General features: G+C 42.0%; 2 protein-coding genes across 4 annotated transcripts in view; one reads left to right on the top strand and one right to left on the bottom strand.

Moving 5' to 3' along the window:
* osbpl7 (oxysterol binding protein-like 7) overlaps positions 1-16,953 on the top strand; it is a 53,547-nt gene extending 36,594 nt beyond the window's left edge. For 2 of the 3 annotated variants that reach the window (XM_062056894.1, XM_062056896.1), the window contains 8 exons: positions 2,172-2,309; positions 12,460-12,523; positions 12,597-12,675; positions 12,745-12,889; positions 12,961-13,111; positions 13,193-13,319; positions 16,258-16,380; positions 16,454-16,644. In XM_062056894.1, coding sequence (XP_061912878.1) covers positions 2,172-2,309; positions 12,460-12,523; positions 12,597-12,675; positions 12,745-12,889; positions 12,961-13,111; positions 13,193-13,319; positions 16,258-16,380; positions 16,454-16,562 — 936 coding nt within the window. In that variant the 3' untranslated portion in view covers positions 16,563-16,644. Of the gene's footprint in view, positions 1-2,171; positions 2,310-12,459; positions 12,524-12,596; positions 12,676-12,744; positions 12,890-12,960; positions 13,112-13,192; positions 13,320-16,257; positions 16,381-16,453 lie in introns of all 3 variants that reach the window. The other variant, XM_062056895.1, reaches the window with a different exon arrangement.
* Positions 16,954-24,892: 7,939 nt separating this feature from the next.
* The window catches only part of tbx21 (T-box transcription factor 21), a 31,564-nt gene continuing 30,218 nt past the window's right edge, over positions 24,893-26,238 (bottom strand). The window contains exon 6 of the mRNA XM_062055089.1: positions 24,893-26,238. This exon is cut by the window's right edge and continues 908 nt beyond it. The gene's annotated coding sequence lies outside the window, so the exon portion shown is untranslated.

Raw genomic sequence — 26,238 nt, forward strand, 5'->3', positions numbered from 1 at the left:
TATATATATATTGGATATATATATCCAATAATTTCTACAACTCTTATTTTTTTGTGATAAAGTGATTGTCACAAAAAACATTCATGAAGTTTGGTACTTTTATGAATTTATTATGGGTCTACTGAAAATGTGACATAATCTGCTGGGTCAAAAGTATACATACAGCAACATACATGATCAATTTTGGGGATGTAACTTCATGGCACGGCTTCTTAACTTCATGTGAGTGATTATGATTGACGACACCTGTTGACATCTCTGAGTCCATTTAAATAGGACTCATATGATGCAGTCATTAGACTCGGTTACAAACGCGCCAATGGGAAAGTCAAAGGAACTCAGCACAGATTTGAAAAAATGAATCTTGGACTTGAACACGTCAGGAAAGTCACTTGGAGCCATTTCAAAGCAGCTTATGGTCCCAAGAGCAACCGTGCAGACATTTGTTCATAAGTATAAAGTGCATGGCACAGTTTTGTCACTGCCACGATCAGGAAGTCCTGATCACCTGCTGCTGCGAGAAAATTGGTCAGGATGATCAAGAGTCAACTGAGAACCACCAAAAAGCAGGACTGCAATGAATTGGAAGCTGCTGCCACACAGGTGTCAGTGTCAACAGTGAAGCGTGTTTTGCATCGCCATGGACTGAGAGGCTACCATTTAAGAAGGAAGCCCTACACCTTAAGGCTCGTCTAAAGTTTGCTGCCGATCACATGGACAAAGATAAGACCTTCTGGAGGAAAGTTCTGTGGTCAGATGAAACAAAAATTGAGCTGTTTGGCCACAATACCCAGCAATATGTTTGGAGGAGAAAAGGTGAGGCCTTTAATCCCAGGAACACCATTCCTACCGTCAAGCATGGTGGTGATAGTATTATGCTCTGGGCCTGTTTTGCTGCCAATGGAACTGCTGCTTTACAGAGAGTAAATGGGACAATGAAAAAGGAGGATTACCTCCAAATTATTCAGGACAACCTAAAATCATCAGCCCGGAGGTTGGGTCTTGGGCGCAGTTGGGTGTTCCAACAGGACAATGACCCCAAACACGTCAAAAGTGGTAAAGGAATGGCTAAATCAGGCTAGAATTAAGGTTTTAGAATGGCCTTCCCAAAGTCCTGACTTCAACCCCATTGAGAACATGTGGACAATGCTGAAGAAACAAGTCCATGTCAGAAAACCAACACATTTAGCTGAACTGCACCACTTTTGTCAAGAGGAGTGGTCAAAAATTCAACCAGCAGCTTGCCAGAAGCTAGTGGATGGCTACCAAAAGCGCCTTATTTCAGTGAAACTTGCCAAGGGACATGTAACCAAATATCGCTGTATGTATACTTTTGACCCAGCAGATTTGGTCACATTTTCAGTAGACCCATAATAAATTCATAAAAGAACCAAACTTCATGAATGTTTTTTGTGACCAACAAGCATGTGCTCCAATCACTCTATCACAAAAAAATTTGAGTTGTAGAAATTATTGGAAACTTAAAACAGCCATGACGTTATGTTCTTTACAAGTGTATGTAAACTTTTGACCATTACTGTACATATGTATGTGTATATGTGTATATATATATATATATATATATATATATATATATATATATATATATATATATATATATATATATATATATATATATATATATATATATATATGTATATATGTATATATATGTACATATATAAGGTGTGCTGGATGCAAGAATCTCAAAGACAATCATGTTGAATATTCAATAACATGGCAAATTCTTGCATCCAGCACACCTTACAACAGTGGTAATAAAAGATGCAACCTATGCTTAAAAGAGAAACTGTTTATTATATACCGCCCAGACCTGTCATCCCTCAACAAGCGCAGCGAAATTGTATCAACATGCCGTCACAGAAGGAAACACCTCCTAGGTATCACATGAGCCAATCACCACGCCCCCCACGCCTGCCTGTACCTACCCGTTCTGTGTCCTATATAAACCATGGTATGTGAATGCTTCTATTAAAATCTCCTGATGATTGAGGGAACCCCTCATGAAACAGGCCTGTAGAGATGAAGTAGTCTTGTGATTTTTTTCCACACATACATATATTGCGCTCTACCACGGTATCAAGCACTATTTTATATATATTGTCCTTAATAAGCCACATGTTTAGTTCTGTTTCTGTTGTTTCTCTCAGGTGTACATCGCCGCCTTCGCCATCTCAGGTTACTCCACCGCCGCCTTCCGGAGTCGCTACAAGCCCTTCAACCCGGTCCTGGGAGAAACCTACGAGTGTGTGAGAGAGGACCGCGGCTTTTGCTTCGTCAGCGAGCAGGTCAACAGTCAAACACCAAACAGTAGCCCACTAAGTGCTGGGACACATTCCAGCTCCTGGTGGTAATCAAATCCTAACTTCCACTCTCCTGGGAGGATCCTAAACAATATTTTGCTCCATTTGGGACGACCTGTCCCAGTTCTTCCACGCCTTCAGTGGGGCCTTGATTAATTTATTGTCTCATGCCTCACTTAAAGTGGGAGCGTTTGAACGCGGGAAGAGTGCACTACCGAGTTCAACCGCCAGACAGCAGCAGAGAGCGAGAAAAGTACCTCTTCCAAGCGCAACAAAAAAAGTCAAAATCATACACTTTAGTAACATTTCTTATAAAGAATGAAGACACGAGCCCCCGTGTCCACAAACTGTATCATTTCAGATATGTTTAATAACAGAAAAGAAGAGAAAAAAAAAAACAAAAAGAGTAATATAAATAAAATAATAACAATATAGTGATTTATACAGTTACAATGTTTACATCACAAGATTACAGTTTTCATTCCAACATGTCCGAAAAGGAGTAGGAAGAAGGAGAGCTTATTTTATCCCACCCTTTTCCACGTGGAAATAATTGTTCAGTTCCTTTTTCCATCTTTAACACATCAAATACATGAATAAATCAATAAATATCACATGAAAGATGGTTAAATTACTGCATGTTTAACATAATTGACCGAACATGTGATTCTGCAGATCAAAGGTGTCGCGGCACATTCTAAAAATACTATAATAATGAATCAAAATCAATGTTGGTATGAATTATTGACCTATTCAAGATTTCAATTGCTTTAAAGCAAATATTCCACTTTGAACATTTTCTGGGGAAATTATTGCATATTTTGTATGTTTGCCAAAAAAAATTCTAAATTCCTTTGACATAAAGGCATAAAAGAAAGAAACAAAAAAAAACACATAAAAACTATATATACAGGTATATGTGTGTATATATATATATATTATATATATATATATATATATATATATATATATATATATATATATATATATATATATATATATATATATATATATATATACACACATATACGTATGTATGAATATATACATATATATACATATGTATATTTATATACGTTTGTATGTATGTATATATGTATGTAGATATATACGTATGTATGTATATATGTATGTGTATATGTATACACATACACACATATATATACATATGTGTGTGTATATATATATATACAGTATATATATATATATATATATATATATATATATATATATATATATATATATATATATATATATATATATATATATATATATATATATATATATATATATATACACATACATATATATGTGTGTATGTATATGTACCGGTATATACATATTTATGTGTATGTTTATATATATATATATATATATATATATATATATATATATATATATATATATATATATATATATATATATATATATATATATATATATATATATATATATATATATATATATATATATATATATATATATATATATATAATGACTTATTTTTAACACTGAGTGGGGCCCTTTTGAAGCTCCCAAAGTTTTAGTGGGACTTTTTTGTTTTAAAACTATCATTGCTCAAAAATATTAATACATTAAAATCAATGTTATTGTAGATTACTGACATATCTAAGTTCACAATTATTTCACATCAAATATTCCACTTTTAAAATACTGCGTATTTTGTGTTTTTGCAATGAAAAGGAAAGTTTTGACAAATAAAGCATAACACATAAAAAAACAACAAACTCTATATTAACAGAATTACCTGAAGTTGATCTAGAGCAGGGGTCCCCAAACTTTTTGATTCGGGGGGCCGCATTGGGTTAAAAAAATTTGGCCGGGGGCCCAGGCTGTATATATCAGTGGTGTGCGGTGAGGTTAATGTCTGGTGAGGCACGACTTCATCATCACAGTCAACTTTAAAAACATATGAACCGGCAGTGCAGGTGTACCTAATGTTGTGTCCCTGCGGTCGTTCGCGGCTCCTGCATTGTTGTTTTTGCACTTTTTGGCTTCTTGTTAAGTGACTTTTTTTGGGTGGATTCGGTCTTGCACGTGGAGGGTTTGGGTGTGGGCTTTGGTTGGTGTGGCCGCGGTGCTCCCGTCGGGCGGTGCATTCTGCGGCGGAGGTGCTTGGCATTTGAACGGCAAATGTGAAAATAAAAATAAAAATAATCTAAAACTGGTGAAGTTAAATGGAAAATAACTTTAGTATAATCACTGGATACATATAACAATTTAATTTTTTTTTTTTTTCTTTTTCTTTCCATGATGGCAGGTGAGGCCCCGCCTCCCCTGCCTCTAGTGACTGCACGCCACTGGTATATATATATATGTATATTGTTGCGTTTGACCAGATGTTCCTCCAAGTGGGATGTAAAACGCTGGTCAGTCCCAAGTTCCTTAGATGACATATAAACTGAACTCAAATGTACCACCAAACACAGGATAGGTATTTTGTAATTTATTTTCAAATATTTGAGAATAGAGACCAGCCTCGAACAACACATACAAATGCATAGCCCAAGTTGATCTGCTCACCTCCCGTAAAACACTCTCCTCTTCAATATCCCCCCCCCCACCCTCACTTGTCTCACCTCAAACACATGCTCATTGTGCTCCTTATCTAGAGTCGGCCTGAAGGGAAGCAAGGAGGATTCCTTCTCTCTGCCTTCCACCCCAAGGCCATCCCCAGTGCAAGCACTTTGTCATGAGACGATCAAAACAATGAAAAGAGTACAAGATGGAACATTAGCTATTTAAAATATGACTATAGAAATATAGAAAGAAGTAACTCTTAATTATGGATAAATGTGGATATATGAATCCGTCAATTCCCCCTTCAAGATCTTCTAAAAAGATCTTCATCACTAGTTCAACACTTCTAAAGCACGCCCCTTTTTGAGCAAGCTAGCAATAAAACAACAGCATAGTTACATGGAAGATAGATGGAGGGAGTCCACGTCAATGTCGTCATGGTCAGGGAAGGAAACCAACAATTCTCGAAAGTCTCCATTTTGCTTGACCCCCTTCAGAGACATAGCAAACCTAGAAACAGGGTGGGGTTGACCTTTGACAGCTCTAACAAAGATGCGGTTGCATGGGCGATAAAGCAACCGCATGAGGCTATAATGGCCAAGAAAACTTTAAAGGAGACTAGGGCAGACTTAATTATGTCAGTCCACCTGCCAAAGGTGGTCTAGAGCCAATCTTTAAAGGGGTCAGAGACACCGGAAACTTCAGTAAGTTCCTTAGACAGGGCTTGGAGGCCTTCTAAGGCCTTCTGAACCAAGCCATTTATGTCAGTCAACTTAAAGGGAGCGGGATAAGTGTGGGGAAAGGGGACGTCCAGCGGAACAAGCAACACAGTCACCCAGGTTTTGGCATCCACCTGAGCCACAGGTTTACCTGTACCCGCTCCTAAGGTCAAAGTTACCAGGCCTTCGGTGGTGATGTCATTAGCACGCACAGATGTGAGAGCCTTTGAAACACCACCAATGTGGGGTGGTACTTTAGGTGCTACAGAGGGTGTAGAGGTAGTTAACGCCCTCTCAAGGACATTAATTTTAATAATTCCTTTAGAGTCTGTATCAGTCAGGTCAACCCCCAAAACAACATAAAAGGGACGATGGGCACCACTTACCATAGTATGTTGTCTGCATCCGACACCAATGGTTCACGGTTGAGTCGTAACAAATATAGAGATTATTACCACGGTAATAGCTATTGTGTCCCCCGTAATTAATCACACTGCACAGGTCAAAAAATAAGTCTTGCTATCCCCTTTGACCCAGTCTATTTAAAGTCCGCTGTATGTTCTTAGACACTTGTCAGTCACTGTCGTCAGGAAGGAAGAACTGAGACACAAAGACAGTAGAACACGCCCAAGCACCAGTCCGTCAGGGAACACTACCGGGTGTAACATCCTGCCTTTCGTCTATCAATATCAGAGTAATTTAGGTAACAAAACGGGGATAAATATCAAACTTTTCACTTAATGTAACGACACAGATAGTTATGCGGCAAACAAGCAAGAGAAATTGGATAACTTTGAGTATAAAGGCTGGTCTCAAATAAGGATATACAATATAGAAGTTGAAAAGAGTAATACAGGTAGAAAATCTCTCTCTCAGCGTCGTCTTCTGGGCTGTAGGATTATGTGTGTGTAATTAAAGCCTCGCTCTTCTATGACCTAGAGGGGGAGAGGTTACTAGCACAATCACCCCTTATGTGTGTTACCTCGTTAACACACACACTAAAAATGAGTCGTTTTCTGCTCCCGTTCTTCTTCAGATGCCTCAGGCTCAAAAGGCGCTGCTAGGGGGTCGAGTGGGGCAGATGTAGTGGCGATGTCAGCAATGACATCCGCTGGTAATCTGTCAGGTTCTTCAGCAGGAGTGTAGAGGGAGAGGTGGTACTAGGTGTCCCTTTAACCAGCCAATCGAAGGGCGTGGGACGTCCGTTCCACGACCTTGAAGGGACCAGTCCACCCGGGCTCCGTCCACTTGCGTTTGATGACCTAGATCTTGACCCTCTCAGCGGGTGGAAGGGAATCTGGAGTGGCGGGCTGTCATCCTCGTATCTGTACAGAAGAACTGGCACACAAATTCTGCATTTTTTGTGTAAAATACCATTTTGGTTTTACGCTGAGTCCTCCTTCCATGGCGGCTGCTGGTCCTGGGCTGACCTGTATGCAGCTCATAGGGTGAAAAACTCAAAGGGCGGTAAAACAGTTTCATTCACGGACCTTCGAATGATCATTAACGCTAATTGCAACATGTCAATCCAATTAAATTTGGTCTGTGCACAGATTTTAGCCAATTAGTTTTTAATGTTCTGGTCCATCCTTTCAACCTTACCTTGGGACTCAGGATGGTACCCCAAACCTGTGTTCTAGTCCGAAAGCCTTTTCGACCAAGGCTAAGTGAGTTTTTTTTTTTTTAAATGGTTGCCGTTGTCTGACCTAATCTTTTTGGGGAAACCATGTCGGGGTACTAGGTCATTCACAAGTCATTTAATTACTGATATTGCATCCTCTTTTGAGGTTGTTGTTGCTTCCGGCCAACCACTGTGATTGTCAACACAAGTCAGTACGTACCTTTTCCCTTGTACCGTATTGATCATATCAGTGAAATCAAAGACTATACATGGTTCACCCTCACCTCCTCCATATTCTAAATTTGATTTACTAAACTATTATCGATGTGTAAAATCTTTATTTTCAAATTAAAATTAGTTATAACTTCTTACCCACGGGAAAAACGTTAAAACTATGGAATGTGTCAGAGTCGGATTTATTGTCGATTTTGTTCCAAGGAGTCTGTATCCACCCTCACTCACCCCCTTCTGTTTCTGAAAAAGGACTGTGTTAGTAATACTATCACTTTCAGAAACATCTAAGAAAAAGGTCAACTAATAGCCAAGTAGCGGAGGACAAGTCATGTTTGAGGTCAATGATAGTCTCTTTAGCCTCTGTGGTCCACTGGGGGGTGTTGTTAGGGTAGGGGACCCCTTAGCAATATCACAAATAACTCAAACTCCACTAAATATGCTTATATTTTATATTGTCACAAATACTAGAAAAATACTACCCTTATGGCGGATGCTTTATCAATAGTATTTTGAAATTTTACCACACCTGGTGGCCCCAATAATTGATTAAGTCAAGCTCATGTTGTAGAAAGTCGAATGATGCGGACACATTTGTTACTGAATACTTTCTATCAGACTTCTGCCATGGCAACTTTGTGTATGTAATGAGCAACTATAATCATTTGATATGCTTAAATGTGTAATGTGTCGTTTTAGCTCAGCTGTTGTGTAGCTGCTAGCTCCTCGTAGCCTACAGGTGTCTAAAGTGCAGCCCATAGTTATGTGTTTAACACAACTGTGTGCTAAACCTAAACAATTGAAAATGTGGTATTTGGGTGTCGGTGTAATGTTTGGCAGCTACGCCGTGTCTTATCATTGCACCTAAGTTCTTTGGTTTTGTAGGCGAGACAGAGAGCAAGGGAACAATGTGGGACACTATTGTGTCCATCTTATACCATGCTAGCTGTTGCAAAGATAGGTCAACATGAGCAGCCACACCTTGAGTTCCAACATATAGAAATAATCATAACATATGGCGAGTTGGGTGGCAGAACACACGGAAGCATCTCAGTCAGTCAGGGTTTTCACTGTTAGAGCAGTTGGATGTCAGCCATTCCTGTTGTTTCAGGCTGTGGTATGAGCTCATGGAGGAGCCTTGGTAGTGGTGTCGCAGCTTGGTGGTTGAGCCGTCAGGTAACACCAGGAAGGTTCCTTCTGTGCGATATTGACTGTCAGGGTACAGTCTGTAAAGGAGGTCATTACCAATCTGGCAGGGTGTGTGCAGGTCAATCACGAAGGGGTGCTTTAGTGTGTGTCCCGCAATCTGAACCGGAAGTGGTTTGGTGACAGGTAACCTTCTTGTGACCCCAGCGAAGCCTTCAACCTTTAAAGAGGAAGCACACAGTTTCTTTGGTACCTCTGCATTCAGAATCGAATGGGTGGCGCCAGTGTCAATCACGAACTGATAACATTGTCCGTTGACACTCATGTCCAGCAGGGGGCCAGTCTGTATCTCCTGCTGGGGCTCCTGCAGTGGGCGTCCTTTGCCACGCTTTTGTGTTCGTTTGTTGGCACTACGGAACATTTCCTGTTCGGAAATGTTCGGACAGTCACGACTCCAGTGACCAGGCTGGTCACAGCCGAAACAGTTTCCACCCGGACTGGCTTTGAAGCACCGTGTTGTCCACCACCCGAGTCCAACCGTCTGGTCGCACGTCTGTTGAGGATTCTTTCCTCCACCTGTTGGAACTCAGAAGCAAGGTCACCCAGTGCTGAATATACCCTAGCTGATTTTTTACTAATTAGTTCTTTTGACCTTTTATCTTCAGCGATCTGTAAATGAAGGAGTCGTTTCCTTGTTGCTCTGTCATTAGCCCTATTTTGCATGGGATGAATAAAATGTCCTACCATATATTGTTTTTGGCACCATGTATATCAGGGTTAACTTTGTCCAAAGTGTTTGGCCAAAGGTTCCCTCCCGGAGGTACAGGTGGGAAAGCAAGGTCAACAATGGCTTGCATGTATGCATCGGCAAGAGACTTATATTGTAGTATGTCCAAAGTGTTAATGTCATGTGTCAAAAATGTCTGCCGGAGAAAATGGTCAGACGTGTACAAGGGGTTAATTTTCGGAGGCAGGATTAATCTTAGAGGGGCCGTGTTAATACCTCCTTCTCTTGTCACTGGAGTAGGGGGCGGTGGCCTAGTCAAAGTCTGGGCGGGTCGTTTGAATTGTCTTGCGCATGCGCGGCAGACAAAAAACCAATCAGTCAATTCTGTCATTAATCATCGGTTCTTTTGCTGCATTTCGTTTTTCCACGTAATCCCCGTTTACTTTTATAGTACGCCAAACTCTTAAATTCTCACCCTGAGTGTTCCATTTTCACCAGCACACACACACACACACACACACACACACACACACACACACACACACACACACACACACACACACACACACACACACACACACACACACACACACACTCAGCAGCACACACACACACGAGCACGCGTAAGCACTCCCGCACACACACACACACTCAGCAGCACACACACACACGAGCATGCGTAAGCACTCCCGCACACACACACACACACACACACAGCAGCACACACACACACGAGCATGCGTAAGCACTCCCGCACACACACACTCACACTCAGCAGCACACTCTCTGCGTTTCACTTTACTATAAAACTGCCAGTTACTTTTTTTTTTTTTTTTTTTTTACCAGACGTTTGAGTTCACGACTTTTCGAGTATTATAAACTCCCTCTTAACCCTTTCAAGGAACGTTCTCCTTTTTTTTTTTCTCTCCTTTTTTTTTTTTTTTCTCTCCTTTTTTTTTTTCTTTTTTTTTTTTTTTCTCTACCTGCTAGTTCCATTGTCGACAACCGTCCATTCAATTGATCATTACACAGTAATGATTAATCACATTTTCCCCAGCCGCCATCACATTCTTGTCTGTCACACTCCTTGGCCATTGTGTCCATTTTTTTTTTTCAGGGGCCTCGAACCCCTGAGATTTATCGTACAATACGCAGCTAGAGCCTCTAACTCTAACCCGTGCAATTTATCGTACAATACGCAGCTAGAGCCTCTAACTCTAACCCGTGCAATTTATCGTACAATACGCAGCTAGAGCCTCTAACTCTAACCCGTGGAATTTATTGTACAATACGCAGCTAGAGCCTCTAACTCTAACCCGTACAATTTATCGTACAATACGCAGCTAGAGCCTCTAACTCTAACCCGTGCAATTTATTGTACAATACGCAGCTAGAGCCTCTAACTCTAACCCGTACAATTTATCGTACAATACGCAGCTAGAGCCTCTAACTCTAACCCGTGCAATTTATTGTACAATACGCAGCTAGAGCCTCTAACTCTAACCCGTTACTATTTGCTTACTCGTCAGTGAAGCAGCCCGTCACGGTAATCTTGACACAATGATGTGAGTGGTATTCACAACTTTTATGCAATGGTGGCTACGGCAAAATGCAACCAATCTATCAAAATGCAATCAATCAATGAAAATGCAATCAATCTATCAAAATCACCACTCTGTGTCTGGGGTACAATTCTGTGTTTGACTTACAGACCTCAGGACAGACTCCTAATGCAGATTTTATCTAAAAAGAAAGGTTCTGCTTACCTTGAATTATGTTTTGGCCATGTGAGTCTGTCCAGAAGATTGCAAGAGAAGGTCCAATTGTCAGCGTGTCATCTCGGACGAAGCCCCCAAATTGTTGCGTTTGACCAGATGTTCCTCCAAGTGGGATGTAAAACGCTGGTCAGTCCCAAGTTCCTTAGATGACATATAAACTGAACTCAAATGTACCACCAAACACAGGATAGGTATTTTGTAATTTATTTTCAAATATTTGAGAATAGAGACCAGCCTCGAACAACACATACAAATGCATAGCCCATGTTGATCTGCTCACCTCCCGTAAAACACTCTCCTCTTCAATATCTTCCCCGCCCTCACTTGTCTCACCTCAAACACATGCTCATTGTGCTCCTTATCTAGAGTCGGCCTGAAGGGAAGCAAGGAGGATTCCTTCTCTCTGCCTTCCACCCCAAGGCCATCCCCAGTGCAAGCACTTTGTCATGAGACGATCAAAACAATGAAAAGAGTACAAGATGGAACATTAGCTATTTAAAATATGACTATAGAAATATAGAAAGAAGTAACTCTTAATTATGGATAAATGTGGATATATGAATCCGTCAATATATACAGTACATAGTCTTTATAATCCGTTTTGTCATTTAGCATCAATTAACATTGATGTTCATCAACATTTAACATTGTCACGTTATCGATGGGAAAATTCATTTTTAGACAATATGATTTGCCTGAGCGGCTAGGAGACACCAAGAGTAACGAGCGGTAGAAAATGGATTACAAAGGAAAGATTAAAAATATATAAATTAAAAAAAATTTAAAAAAATTAAAAACTTTTTTTTTAGCTTGGGACTTCCTGTGGGCCGGATTTTGGATGCTGGGGGGCCGGATCCGGCCCGCGGGCCGTAGTTTGGGGACCCCTGATCTAGAGGGTTAAGCATTTAATGAAAAAATAATAATTTAAAAAATAATAATAAAATATATATATATACTGTATATATATAAATACATACATATATGACTTGTTTTTATTTTTATGACTGAGACCCTTCCGGGGTCCCTGGCACCAACCTCTAGAGGAGCCCTTGAGGTTAAAAAAATAAATATAGTGTATTGAAAATGAAACATTTCAAAATTACCCCCGAATTCTTTCATTTTCCAGTAGAAAAAGTTAGGACACCCCTGTGATAAATGATGTCTTTCATCAATAAGGTTGAATATTTTTTTTATCAGTATTCCTCTTTCTCGTACTTTGTAAACACTTTGAACAGTTTGTTGAAGTGGATCATATTAACACTGTTCCATCCTTGTATCCCACATGATGATGTACTGAAGGTATTAAGTGTTGTACGTGAGTACAAACCTTGCTAGAACCTTGTCGTGATCTCCTGCTTCTTTGTGGCCTCAGGTGTGTCACCATCCTCCCATCTCAGCCTGCCATGCAGACTCAGACAACTTCTCCTTCTGGCAAGGTGACACTTCAGGACCTCAGAGGCAGAATTTGGACTTGAGCTTGAACCCTTTTTCTTCTTGGTGTGCCAACAGACCAGAGGTGGAAGAACAAGTTCTGGGGCAAGTCGCTGGAGATCGTGCCGACCGGAATGGTGAACGTCACGCTGCCCAGGTAACGTCGGCGGGATGACGGGACGCTCCAGGAGAATGTCCCCTGAGGTGTTGTTGGTGTCACGTCCAGGTACAGAGACCACTACGAGTGGAACAAAGTGGTGACCTGCATCCACAACGTGCTGAGTCAGCAGCGCTACCTGGAACATTACGGCGAAGTCACCATCCGCAACCTGAAGAGCAACGCGTGCACCTGCAAGATCACCTTCGTGAAGGTGAGTCCTTCAAGAAGTACCTGGTTCTTCCCTTGTTGTCACGGTCCCACATGTTGGTTTTGGTCTGGTAGTCTCGCTACTGGGGTTCCGAGGCCAACAAGAACGAGGTCCAGGGCACGGTGCTGGACCAGAGTGGCAGTGTCGTTCACCGCTTTGGAGGTCTGTGGCATGAAGGCATCTTCTGTGACACGCTGCCCACGCCCAAGTGCGTCTGGAAGCCAAGTACGTCTTTTCTGGAACTTTCTTCTTCTATATCCTTTGTTCCCTTCCTCACCTTCCACCTCCTCTCCTGATGCCCGGCAGACCCACAGCCCAAAGACCACCTGCTCTACTACGGCTTCTCCTCCTTCGCCATGGAACTCAACGAGCTCACGCCAGACCTCAGGCCTCTGCTGCCCCCTACAGACACCAGGCTGCGGCCCGACCAACGGTGACCACACAGAGGAAGTTACTCACACAAGCAGGAAATTACTAACACAAGCAGGAAGTTAACACAAGCAGGAAGTTACTAACACATAGGAAGTCATTAACACAAGCAAAAAGTTACTAACACAAGCAGGAAGTCTCCAACCACAAGCAGGAAGTTACTAACACAAGCAGGAAGTTGCTAACTCAAGCAGAAATTTGCTAACACACGCAGAAAGTTACTAACACACGCAGGAAAATGCTAACATGAGCAGGAGGTTACAAACACAAGCAGGAAGTTGCTAACATGAGCAGGAGGTTACAAACACAAGCAGGAAGTTGCTAACACACACAGGAAGTTGCTAACGCACACAGGAAGTTGCTCACACAAGCAAGACGTTACTAACACAAGCAGGAAGTTGCTATAACACAAGCCGGAAGTTACTCACACAAGCCGGAAGTTACTCACACAAGCAGGAAGTCACCAACACAAGCAGGAAGTTACTAACACGAAAGTTGCTAACACACGCAGGAAGTTGCTAACACAAGCAGGAAGTCGCTAACACAAGCAGGAAGTTACTAACACAAGCAGAAAGTTGCTAACACACACAGGAAGTTGCTAACACAAGCAGGAAGTCGCTAACACAAGCCGGAAGTCGCTAACACGAGGAGGAAGTCGCTAACACGAGGAGGAAGTTGCTAACACAAGCAGGAAGTTACTAACAGCAACAGGAAATTACTAACACAAGCAGGATGTTACTAACACAAGCAGGAAGTTACTAACACAAGCATAAAGTTGCTAACACACACAGGAAGTTGCTAACACAAGCAGTAAGTTACTAACACACGCAGAAAGTTGCTAACACAAGCAGGAAGTCGCTAATACAAGCCGGAAGTCGCTAACTCGAAGAGGAAGTTGCTAACACAAGCAGGAAGTTACTAACACAAGCAGAAAGTTGCTAACACAAGCAGGAAGTTACTAACACAAGCAGAAAGTTGCTAACACACGCAGGAAGTTGCTAACACAAGCAGGAAGTTACTAACACAAGCAGAAAGTTGCTAACACGCGTAGGAAGTTGCTAACATAAGCAGGAAGTTGCTAACACAAGCAGGAAGTCGCTAACACGAGGAGGAAGTTGCTAACACAAGCAGGAAGTTACTAACACAAGCAGAAAGTTGCTAACACAAGCAGGAAGTTACTAACACAAGCAGAAAGTTGCTAACACACGCAGGAAGTTGCTAACACAAGCAGGAAGTTACTAACACAAGCAGAAAGTTGCTAACACGCGCAGGAAGTTGCTAACATAAGCAGGAAGTTGCTAACACAAGCAGGAAGTCGTTAACACAAGCAAGAAGTCGCTAACACAAGCAGGACGTCACTAACACTAACAGGAAGTTGCTAAGACAAACAGGAAGTCACTAACACAAGCAGGAAGTCGCTAACACAAGCAAGAAGTCGCTAACACAAGCAGGACGTCACTAACACTAACAGGAAGTCGCTAAGACAAACAGGAAGTCGCTAACACAAGCAGGAAGTCGCTAACACAAGCAAGAAGTTACTAACACAATCAGGAAGTTACAAAGTGGCAGACTAACACAATCAGGAAGTTACAAAGTGGCAGACAAACACAGCAGGAAGTTGCTAACTCAACCAGGAATTTGCTAACACAAGCAGGAAGTCACCAACACAAGCAGGAAGTTGCTCACACAAGCAAGACGTTACAAACACAAGCAGGAAGTTGCTAACACACACAGGAAGTTGCTCACACAAGCAATAAGTTACTAACAAAAGTAGGAAGTTGCTAACACAAGTCGGAAGATTGCTAACACACGCAGGAAGTCGCTAACACAAACAGGAAGTTACTAACACAAACAGGAAGTTACTAACACAAGCAGGAAGTTGCTGCTACAAGCAGGAAGTTACTAACACAAACAGGAAGTTACTAACACAAGCAGGAAGTTGCTGATACAAGCAGGAAGTTGTTAACTCAAGCAGGAAGTTACAAACACATACAGGAAGTTACAAACACAAGCAGGAAGTCACTAACACAAGCAAGAAGTCGCTAACACAAGCAGGACGTCACTAACACTAACAGGAAGTCGCTAAGACAAACAGGAAGTCGCTAACACAAGCAGGAAGTCGCTAACACAAGCAGGAAGTCGCTAACACAAGCAAGAAGTCGCTAACACAAGCAGGACGTCACTAACACTAACAGGAAGTCGCTAAGACAAACAGGAAGTCACTAACACAAGCAGGACGTCGCTAACACAAGCAAGAAGTCGCTAACACAAGCAGGACGTCACTAACACTAACAAGAAGTTGCTAAGACAAACAGGAAGTCGCTAACACAAGCAGGAAGTCGCTAACACAAGCAAGAAGTTACTAACACAATCAGGAAGTTACAAAGTGGCAGACAAACACTAACAGGATGTTGCTAAGCAACAAGATCTGTGAAACAAACACCAATCTAAAACAAAAACACAGAAACAGAAAAAATGAAGTTACAAATGAAAACAGGAAGTTGCAGATAAACACTAACAGGATGTTACAAACAGGAAGTGACAAACACAAAAGCACTTAGAGGAAGTGAGAAATAACATCAAACAGGAAGTTACAAGCAAACACAAATCGTGAAGTTGCAGACAAATACTTCAATTAAAAACATACAGGAAGTTAGAAACGAAAAACAGGAAGTTACAAAATAACACAAGAAGTTACAAACACAAACAGGAAGTTGCTGACAAAAACTGCAATGAAAACATACAGGAGGTTAGAAATGAAAAAACAGGAAGTTCCAAACACAAACAGGAAGTTGCAAAGTAAGACCAACAGGATATCACCAGTAAGAAGTTCCAAACCAAACAGGAAGTTACAGACTCAAACAAGAAGTGTCCCACTAACAAAAAAAGTGGTGCAGAATAAAAGCTGCTTGAGGAGGTAATAATGCGCTTGCTGTCGGCAGGTTGCTGGAGGAAGGACAAGTGGACGAGACGGACAGAAAGAAAGACGAGATCGAGGAGCGCCAGCGGGAGATGAGGAAAGAGCTCGGCAAAAAAGGGGAGGAGCATGTTCCCGCTTTCTTCAAGTAAGGCCGCCCCTCCAAGCAAACACACTCATTGTTACTTGTCATCGTCTTCATTTAAACAATTTGTGTTCAGAAAAGCCAAAGATTGTTGCGGCCGTGACGTGTGGTTGACAAAGGAAATGTACTGGAAGCTCCGAAAGGACCCGGGCTTTGCCAACATGGCCAGTATAACTTTATGGTGACACACACACACACACACACACACACACACACACACACACACACACACACACACACACACACACACACACACACACACACACACACACACACACACACACACACACACACACACACACACACACACACACACACACACACACACACACACATCTTGTTTGGCTGTGAGGACCTTCGCACGCCACTGAGGAGCTAAAACAGCAAACGCTGCCTTGACTTTTGTGACGTGGAGAGCGAGGATGGTTCTGATCCGTGACTGGCTCATGGGCACCATCAGCTTTTTTCAACAACACATAATTGTTAGAAATGTATCTTCTCTATTAAAACATTCAATCACTCACGTTTGGTTTGAAACCACATTTGTGACAAACAGATCTTTATTGGAATAGAAAAACAACAACAATACTCACTGGCGCCACCTTCAATAAATAACACTTTTCCTTTCAAAAAATCTCATTTCATAAATCGAAAATTGATGAGAGGATTATTGCTCGGTTAACATTTGATGTTCTGTACATGCTCCTCCTGTCGTTGTTGAAAATAAGTGCATTTATCGTTCATTTGATCGATTTATTCCTGCTTTTATTCGGGATTCTGCATATGTTGGGTGTCAAATAACAGCACGTGACCATTATACCTCTCTGATTGTCTTCCTGCATTACCCCAGGGGTATCCGAAGCGTTGCCTGCAGCAAATTCTTTTTAACGGCACGCGGCACATTCATAAAATAATATAAAAGAGTGGAATAACAAGAGCAAACAGGTAAATGTAACGTTAAAAAAGTTTGACTTTAACTTTAAAATTGGCAATGTTGACTTTCTTTTTTTTGTTCATTGCTCAAAAAATAATAATGAATAAAAATCAATGTTGTTATGAATTATTGACCTATTCAAGGCTAAATATTCGTCTTTGTAAAATGTTGGGAGAAAGTAATGCATTTTTTAAATTGCTTTTAATTTTGTTATTTTTCTTTGAGAAAAGGGCTTAAAACAACAAAAAAAACACATTGAAAAAATATAACAAACACCTATAATCAACGGATAGATCTAAAGTTAATCTAGAGACTTGAGTCTTAAAAGTAAAAAAAAAAAAAAAGAAGAAATATTTATTTTTAACACTTCTGTGAGTGGGGCCATTTGTGTGTGTTTTTTTTAAAACTGTCATTACTCAAAAAATCTCCATCTTCTTCCACTTCTCCGAGGTCGGGTTGCGGGGGCAGCAGCCTAAGCAGAGAAGCCCAGACTTCCCTGTCCCCAGCCACTTCGTCCAGCTCCTCCCAGGGGATCCCGAGTCGTTCCCAGGCCAGCTGGGATACATAGTCCCCCAAAGTGTCCTAGGTCTTCCCCGTGGTCTTCTACCAGTTGGCTGTTCTCTCAACGGATCATCTCATTGCCCTGACTGCACCTAGAAATTCTGTTCATAAAAGTTGTAAACCGAATCTTTGCCAAGAACAGCCCTGGCGGAGTCCAACCCTAATTGGAAACGGGTCCAACTTACTGCCGGCAGTGCAGACCAAGCTCTGGCACCGATCATACAGGGAGCGGACCGCCACAATCAGGCAGTCCAATACCCCATACTCTCTGAGTACTCTTCACAGGACTTCCCGAAGACACACGGTCGAATGCCTTCTCCAAGTCCACAAAGCACATGTAGACTGGTTGGGCAAACTCCCATGCACCCTCAAGGACCCTGCCGAGAGTATAGAGTTCCACATTTCCACGACCAGGACGAAAACCATACTGCTCGCCTGAATCCGAGGTTTGACTATCCGGTGTAGCCCCCTTTCCAGTACACCTGAAAAGACCTTACGGGGAAGGCTGAGGAGTGTCATCCCACGATAATTGGAACACACCCTCCGGTTCCCCTTCTTAAAGGGAGGAACCACCATCCCATTCTGCCAATCAAGATGCACCGCCCCCGATGTCCACATAATGCTGCAGAGTCTTGACAACCAGAACAGCCCCACAGCATCCAGAGCCTTGAGGAACTCCGGCTGGATCTCATCCACCCCTGGGGCCTTTCCACAGAGGAGCTTTTGAGCTAGCTCGGCAACCTTAGCCCCAAAAATAGGAGAGTCCCCCACAGATTCCTCAGGCACTGTTTCCTCATAGGATGAAGGATGGAGGAGGTCTTCTAAGTATTCTCTCCACCGATCTGAGTTGAGGTCAGCAGCACACCATCCTCACCATAACGGTGTTGACAGTGCACTGCTTCCCCTTCCTGAGGCGGTGGATGGTGGTCCACAATCGCTTCGAAACCGTCCAGAAGTCGTTTTCTATGGCTTCCCCGAACTTCTCCCATGTCCGAGTTTTTGCCCCTACGTCCGTTGAAGCTGCACACCGCTTAGCCTGTGCTACAAGCCAAAAGCACCCGATAGGACTTTTTCTTCGGCTTGACGGCATCCCTCACCACCAGAGTGATTCTGGAATTACCGCCACGACAGGCACCAACCACCTTGCGGCCACAGTTCCGATTGGCCGCCTCGACAATAGAGGTACGGGACATAGTCCACTCAGACTCAAAGTCCAGCGCCTCCCTTGTGACATATTCAAAGTTCTTCCGGAGGCGGGACTTGAAACGCTCTCTGATGGGAGACTCTGCCAGATGTTCCCAGCAGACCCTCACAGTGCGTTTGGGCCTGCCAGGTCTGTCCGGCATCCTCCCCCACCATCGGAGCCAACTCACCACCATGGAAAGCTCCGCCTCTCTCTTCACCTGAGTGTCCAAAACATGAGACCGCAAATCCAATGACCACCCACAAAGTCGATCACCACACTGTGGCCTAGGGTGTCCTGGTGCCAAGTGCATATATGGACACCCTTATGTTTGAACATGCGTCCGTTATGGACAATCTGTGACGAGCACAAAAGTCCAATAACAAAACACCACTCGGGTTCAGATCTGGGAAGCCGTTTCTCCAAATCACGCCTCTCCAGGTCTCACTGTCATTGCCAATGAGCATTGAAGTCAACCAGCAGAACAAGGGAATCACCAGAGGGAGTCTCTAGGGACTCCAAAAAAGGCGGGTACTCTGGACTGCTGTTTGCTGCGTAAGCAGAAACAACGGTCAGGACCCGTCCCCCCACCCGAAGGCGGAGGGAAGCTACCCTCTCGTCCACCGGGTTAAACTCCAACGTACAGGCTTTGAGCCGGGGGGCAACAAGTATTGCCACCCCCGCCTGTTGCCTCTCACTGCGTACAACGCCAGAGTGGAAGAGAGTCCAGCCCCTCTCAAGAGAACTGGTTCCAGAGCTCTTATGTGCATCGAAGTGAGTCTGGCTAGATCCAGCCGGAACTTCTCTACCTCACGCACCAGGTCAGGCTCCTTACCCACCAGCGAGTTGACGTTCCACATCCGGAGAGCTAGCTTATGTAGACCAGGATCAGACCGCCGAAGGCCCTGCCGCCCAGCTCACAGAGCACCCCACCTCTAAAAATCTTAATTAAAATCAATGTCGTTATGAATTATTCACGGCTCCAATTACTATTCCAATTACTATATTCCACTTTGAAATATTTTTGGGGAAAATATTGCAATTTTTTGAGTTTGCCATACAAAAACTTTTTTTTTTCTTTGCCTAAAAACGGCATAAAACAAACAAACAAAAAAACAATACAATTATATCACCAACAGAAATATCTGAGCTTGATCTCGACACTTAAGTGTTGAAGAAAAAAATTGACTTATTTAAAAAAATTTTAATGAGCCTTGGACCCTTTTTGGTCCCCGAGACCTTTAGTGTGATTTTTTTTTCATTACTTGAAAAAGACATGCACCTGGGGATAGGTTGATTGGCAACACTAAATTGGCCCTAGTGTGTGAATGTGAGAGTGAATGTTGTCTGTCTGTGTTGGACCTGCGATGAGGTGGCGACTTGTCCGAGTGCAGCTGAGATAGGCTCCAGCACCCCCCGTGACCCCAAAGGGACAAGCGGTAGAAAATGGATGGATGGATTACTTCAAAAATAATAATGACTTATTTAGGGCTCTAATTACTTCAATCAGATATTCCACTATTAATTTTTTTGGGGGGGAATATATTGCATATTTTGTTGTTTTTTGCCATAAAAAACATGCTTTTATTGTTATTATTATTTTTTTCCTGTATCAACAAACAGACCTAAAGTTGATAGAGAGATTTAAGCATTAAAAAAAATGCACGACTTATTTTTCCCCGGTTCCCAAAAGTAAAAAATATAAGTATATTGTATACACATAGACATCTTATAAGTAGACGTAGCATTGAGCGCTACTGCCTACTGGCGCTGACGAGACGCGGGGCCGCCATCTTGGAGTGGGGATCCGTTCCACTCAGTGCAATTCATTTGGCAGGAGCAATTACTGTCAGCGCATTTAATTCATCTTACCTCACTGAATACCACTGATTTTCACACGCTTTTTTGTCATACGTGTAGCTATGATAAAGGACACATGTTTTGGCGTGTTTTATTCTTGTGGTGGCGCATCGCATGAGAATGCAGCGGCTCTGCTAACGCTCTTGGGAGTGTAGAGCGATTTGGCAAAAACACCCGTCATTTCTGTCAATTTCATGGCTGGCTCAAAGCGTGAACACTCTGTGATCACATATGACCGACAGACAATTCTGGATGTGGATGGATCGGGTCGTTATAGACTGAAAGATGCATGTACGGTGGACCTCCTCGCTAGCATGGGAATACTTCGTGGGCTACATCGAGCGGCCTTTGTAGCAGCAGAGTCAAGTGCTAGCGGTGACCGCCAATGGAGACGACATAGGCGGTGCGAGCGGAAGCAGAAGCGGGGATGCCAAGCTGGGCTAACAACAACGAGAAAAGCTAACCAAAGAAACGTGGAGTCTCCGGGTAAGAAGCCATTTAAACTACAACTAGCCGGCGTCAGGCTGGATAATCCCTGCACACATAGCAATTCTCTTAGAATAAAACACAACTCACATAATGTTTTTTCTTTTGTGACCGTGTCAGAGGCAGACATACATTGTACCGAGGTAGCTAACTATGATGCGTTCAGTTTATCGCAACATCAAGCAAACAATCTGAATATCCCCGTCGTATCAATTCTTAGATATGGTCGAAACTATTTAAAGTGCAATACGCATAATAAACGCAACATTATTAATATTGCTACTTCGGATAATTTCAACAAACAATCCTCAAAACAGCCCACTACCTATAATATGGGCTTTTTAAACATAAGATCATTATCTTCCAAAACGCTATTAGTTAATGAAGTCATTAGAGACAACAAACTTGACGTCGTTGGTCTCGCCGAGACCTGGCTCAAACCAGACGATTTTTTTGCGCTAAATGAAGCATCTCCTCCTGGCTATACCAATACACATGTTGCCAGACCTCTTAAAAGGGGAGGGGGTGTCGCACTAATATACAATGAAAACTATAATCTTACACCTAACCTAAATAATAAATATAACTCGTTTGAGGTGCTCACTTTGAGGTTTGTCACACCGCTGCCTCTCCACCTGGCTGTTATCTACCGCCCCCCTGGGCCCTATTCGGACTTCATCAGTGAATTCTCAGAGTTTGTTGCCGATCTAGTGACGCACGCCGACAATATAATCATAATGGGGGACTTTAATATCCATATGAATACCCCATCGGACCCTCAGTGCGTGGCGCTCCAAACCATAATTGATAGCTGTGGTCTTACACAAATAATAAATGAACCCACGCATCGCAACGGTAATACGATAGATCTAGTGCTTGTCAGGGGTGTCACCACCTCTAAAGTTACGATACTCCCGTACACTAAAGTAATGTCCGACCATTACCTTATAAAATTCGAAGTTCTTACTCATTGTCAACAAACTAATAATAATAATAATAACTACTATAGCAGCCGCAACATTAATGCTGCCACAACGACGACTCTTACTGACCTACTGCCTTCGGTAATGGCACCATTCCCAAATTATGTGGGCTCTATTGATAACCTCACTAACAACTTTAATGACGCCCTGCGCGACACCATTGATATTGTAGCACCGCTAAAGCTAAAAAGGGCCCCTAAAAGGCGTACCCCATGGTTTACAGAAGAAACTAAAGCCCAGAAATTATCATGTAGAAAGCTGGAACGCAAATGGCGTGCGACTAAACTTGAGGTTTTCCATCAAGCATGGTGTTTGTTCCTCAACTCTGTGGTAATATTCTTTTCACAAAATACAACGTCAATACATACGTTAATGTTAAATCTTACTTGTGAAAAGTAGTTCCCCGATTCCTATTTTCAACAGTCCGCTCAGTTGAGCAGGAAAACGCTGAACACCATCTTTGTTTTCTACCTGTCAACTGTCAGTTTAGGCTCCTCATCACCACTTCAAGATGGCGGCCAAATTTCTCGCGTCACAGCAGTCAATGCTGCGTCTACTTATAAGATGTCTATGTTGTATTGGTTTTCCGCATGCTTTCATTTTTCAGTGTGCGGCTCTCAGTGGAAAAAGTTTGGACGCCCCTGGATTATGCTAATTAATTGCTAAATGCTCTTCAAATATGGACAATGTTTCTTAATTAATTTCCTAAAAAACCTTTTTGTCGTTAAAATGATCTTTTAGTTTCAACTTTGAATATGAAGACAGATTTCTTAAAGGAACAGCTCATCATGTCAGAGTGGGCCTTATGAGCGACTATTCTGCTAATGCTACTAGTTTAGCACAGTGACCCTTTGACCTGACCATGATGTCACGGGTCGTTAGTGGCCATGCTGACTGCCCCCCCCCCCCCCCCCCACAAATGGTGTCTGCGTGGTCACTTCCCACATCCTGTTCATGGCGGTGACAGCGGCTTTTTGGCTTCCAGGTGTGCGAATGACCCACTTTAGTTTGAGACCACAGAAGAAGAGCGAGGCCCCTCATGCAACGTTTGTGTCTCCTACAGACCTCAAACGCACCGTGGAAGTAACGGTCCTTCCATCTTTAACCTTTAGCGCATGGTTGCACCAAACTTTTTCCACTGGAAAAGGATGCGGTGGCCATTTTGGTAGTTTTTACATCCAATCTATGGATTTTTTTCAAAGAACTAGTAAATGCCATTTCGATATAAATTTTGCATGAATGCTGACGAGCCAAAGCCAAACTGAAATGCTAACAGTTGGCACGCTGGCCAGATAGCATCAAGTAACAAGGATATGAGCAAAATGAACAAAAAAAGCTAGCATGCTAACAATACTATGCTAACATGCTTACAATTGGCATTAGTGAAATATCAAAATATATGACACTGATTTGTATACCTGCTGAATTAGATTAAAAAAAAGCTAGCATTTAAAAGTTAGCATGCTAAAACGCTAACTATAACATGTGTCAAGTAGCAAAATATATTACTCTGAGGTGTGAACCTGAACAATTTGTTTAAAATTCTACCATGCAAATGTTAGCATGCATTAAGTACCAACACACGGCTGAGGTGTATACCTACAAAATTAGCTAATAAAGGTAGTATGCTAATGTTAGCATGCGAAATTGCTAACTGTAACATGCGTCAAGTAGCATAATATATTACTCTGAGGTCTGTACCTGATTTGTTTAAAATGCTAGCACGCTAATGTTAGCATGCATTAAGTACCAAAATATGACTGAGGTTTATGGCTATAAAATTAGCAAATAAAGCTAGCATGTTTAAATGCTAACTGTAACATGCATAAAGTACCATACTATATTACTCTGAGGTGTGTATCAGAAAATGTTGTTTAAAATGCTGGCATGCTAACGTTAGCATGCATCAAGTACCAACACATGGCTGAGGTGTATACCTACAAAATTAGCTAATAAAGCTAGTATGCTAATGTTAGCATGCTAAAATGCTAACTGTAACATGCGTCAAGTAGCATAATATATTACTCTGAGGTCTGTACCTGATTTGTTTAAAATGCTAGCACGCTAATGTTAGCATGCATTAAGTACCAAAATATGACTGAGGTTTGTAGCTATAAATTTAGCAAATAAAGCTAGCATGCTAATGTTAGAATGTTTAAATGCTAACTGTAACATGCATCAAGTACCATACTATATTACTCTGAGGTGTGTATCGGAAAATGTTGTTTAACATGCTGGCATGCTAACGTTAGCATGCATCAAGTACCAACACATCGCTGAGGTGTATACCTACAAAATTAGCTAATAAAGCTAGTATGCTAATGTTAGCATGCAAAAATGCTATCTGTAACATGCGTCAAGTACCATAATATATTACTGAGGTGTATACCTGAATTTTTTTTTTTTAATGCTACCATGCTAACATTAGCATGCATAGCTTGCATGTTAATGTTCGCATGTTAAAATGCTAACTGTAGCATGCGTCAAGTACCATAATATTACTCTGAGGTGTGTACCGGAAAATGTTGTTTAGCATGCATCAAGTACCAACACATGACTGAGGTGTATACCTACAAAATTAGCTAATAAAGCAAGTATGCTAATGTTAGCATGCTAAATGGCTAATTGTAAGATGCGTCAAGTACCATAATATTTTACTCCGAGGTGTGTACCTGAAAAATGTGTTTAAAATGCTGACATGCTAACGTTAGCATGCATCAAGTGCAAAAATACGACTGAGGTGTATACCTACTAAATTAGCTGCAAAAGCTTCCATGTTAAAGTTAACATCCTAAAACGCTACCTGTAACATGTGTCAAGTACCGTAATGTTTTACTCTCAGGTGTGTACCTAACAGTTAGCACGCTGATAGCAGATAGCATCAAGTAACAAGTATATGCGCAAAATGAACTAAAAAAGCTGGCATGCTAACAGTACTATGCTAACATGCTTACAATTGGCATTAGCGAAATATCCGAATCTATGAAACATGAGTTGTATACCTGCTGAATTAGCTTAAAAAGCTAGCATTTTAAAGTTAGCATGCTAAAACGCTTACTATAACATGTGTCAAGTACCAAAATATATTACTCCGAGGTGTGAACCTGAACAATTTGTTTAAAATGCTACCATGCAAATGTTAGCATGCATTAAGCACCAAATTACTCTCAGGTGTGTACCTGAATTTTTAAATGCTAGCATGCTAAAGTTAGCATGTATCAAGTACCGTAATATATTACTCTCAGGTGTGTACCTAACAGTTAGCACGCTGGCCAGATAGCATCAAGTAACAAGGATATGAGCAAAATGAACTACATTTTTAAATGCTAGCATGCTAACATTAGCATGCACCAAAAGACCAAATATGACTGTTAGCGAAAAAGCTAACACGCTAATATTAGAATGCTAACGATTGTGCCGCGGGCCGTTAAAAATTGAGCTACGAACAGTGTTTTGGACACCCGTGCTTTGGCGCTCGTCTTGGTAACCGTCACAACCAACAGCTCCGCTCTGTATGTTTTATAAAAGCTAAATAATTTTGTTGAGATTCAAGGGCTTTGCTATTATTTTAGCTGTTGGAAGTTTGCATATGTTCCTTCGTTTAGCAGTGAAGATGAAAAATGCATTCATTTGAGTGAGAAAATCAAGCCTGCAGTACTCTGCGCCGCCACCAGCGGGCGCCAGGTGAACGGCGGGTGCGAGGAGGAGGAGAGGGTGAGAAAAGAGGTTGTTTGACGGCGGAAGAGGAGAAGAAGAGGAGACAAGGCCTGCAGGCTCTTGTCAAGATATGCCCATGTTTAGTTTTTTTTAAACAATCCAGATGTTTCCGAGGCGGCGGTCGCAGGTGTGTGTTG

The sequence above is a fragment of the Entelurus aequoreus genome, linkage group LG08 (genome assembly GCF_033978785.1).
Source record: "Entelurus aequoreus isolate RoL-2023_Sb linkage group LG08, RoL_Eaeq_v1.1, whole genome shotgun sequence".
In the NCBI taxonomy this organism is placed as follows: Eukaryota; Metazoa; Chordata; class Actinopteri; order Syngnathiformes; family Syngnathidae; genus Entelurus; species Entelurus aequoreus.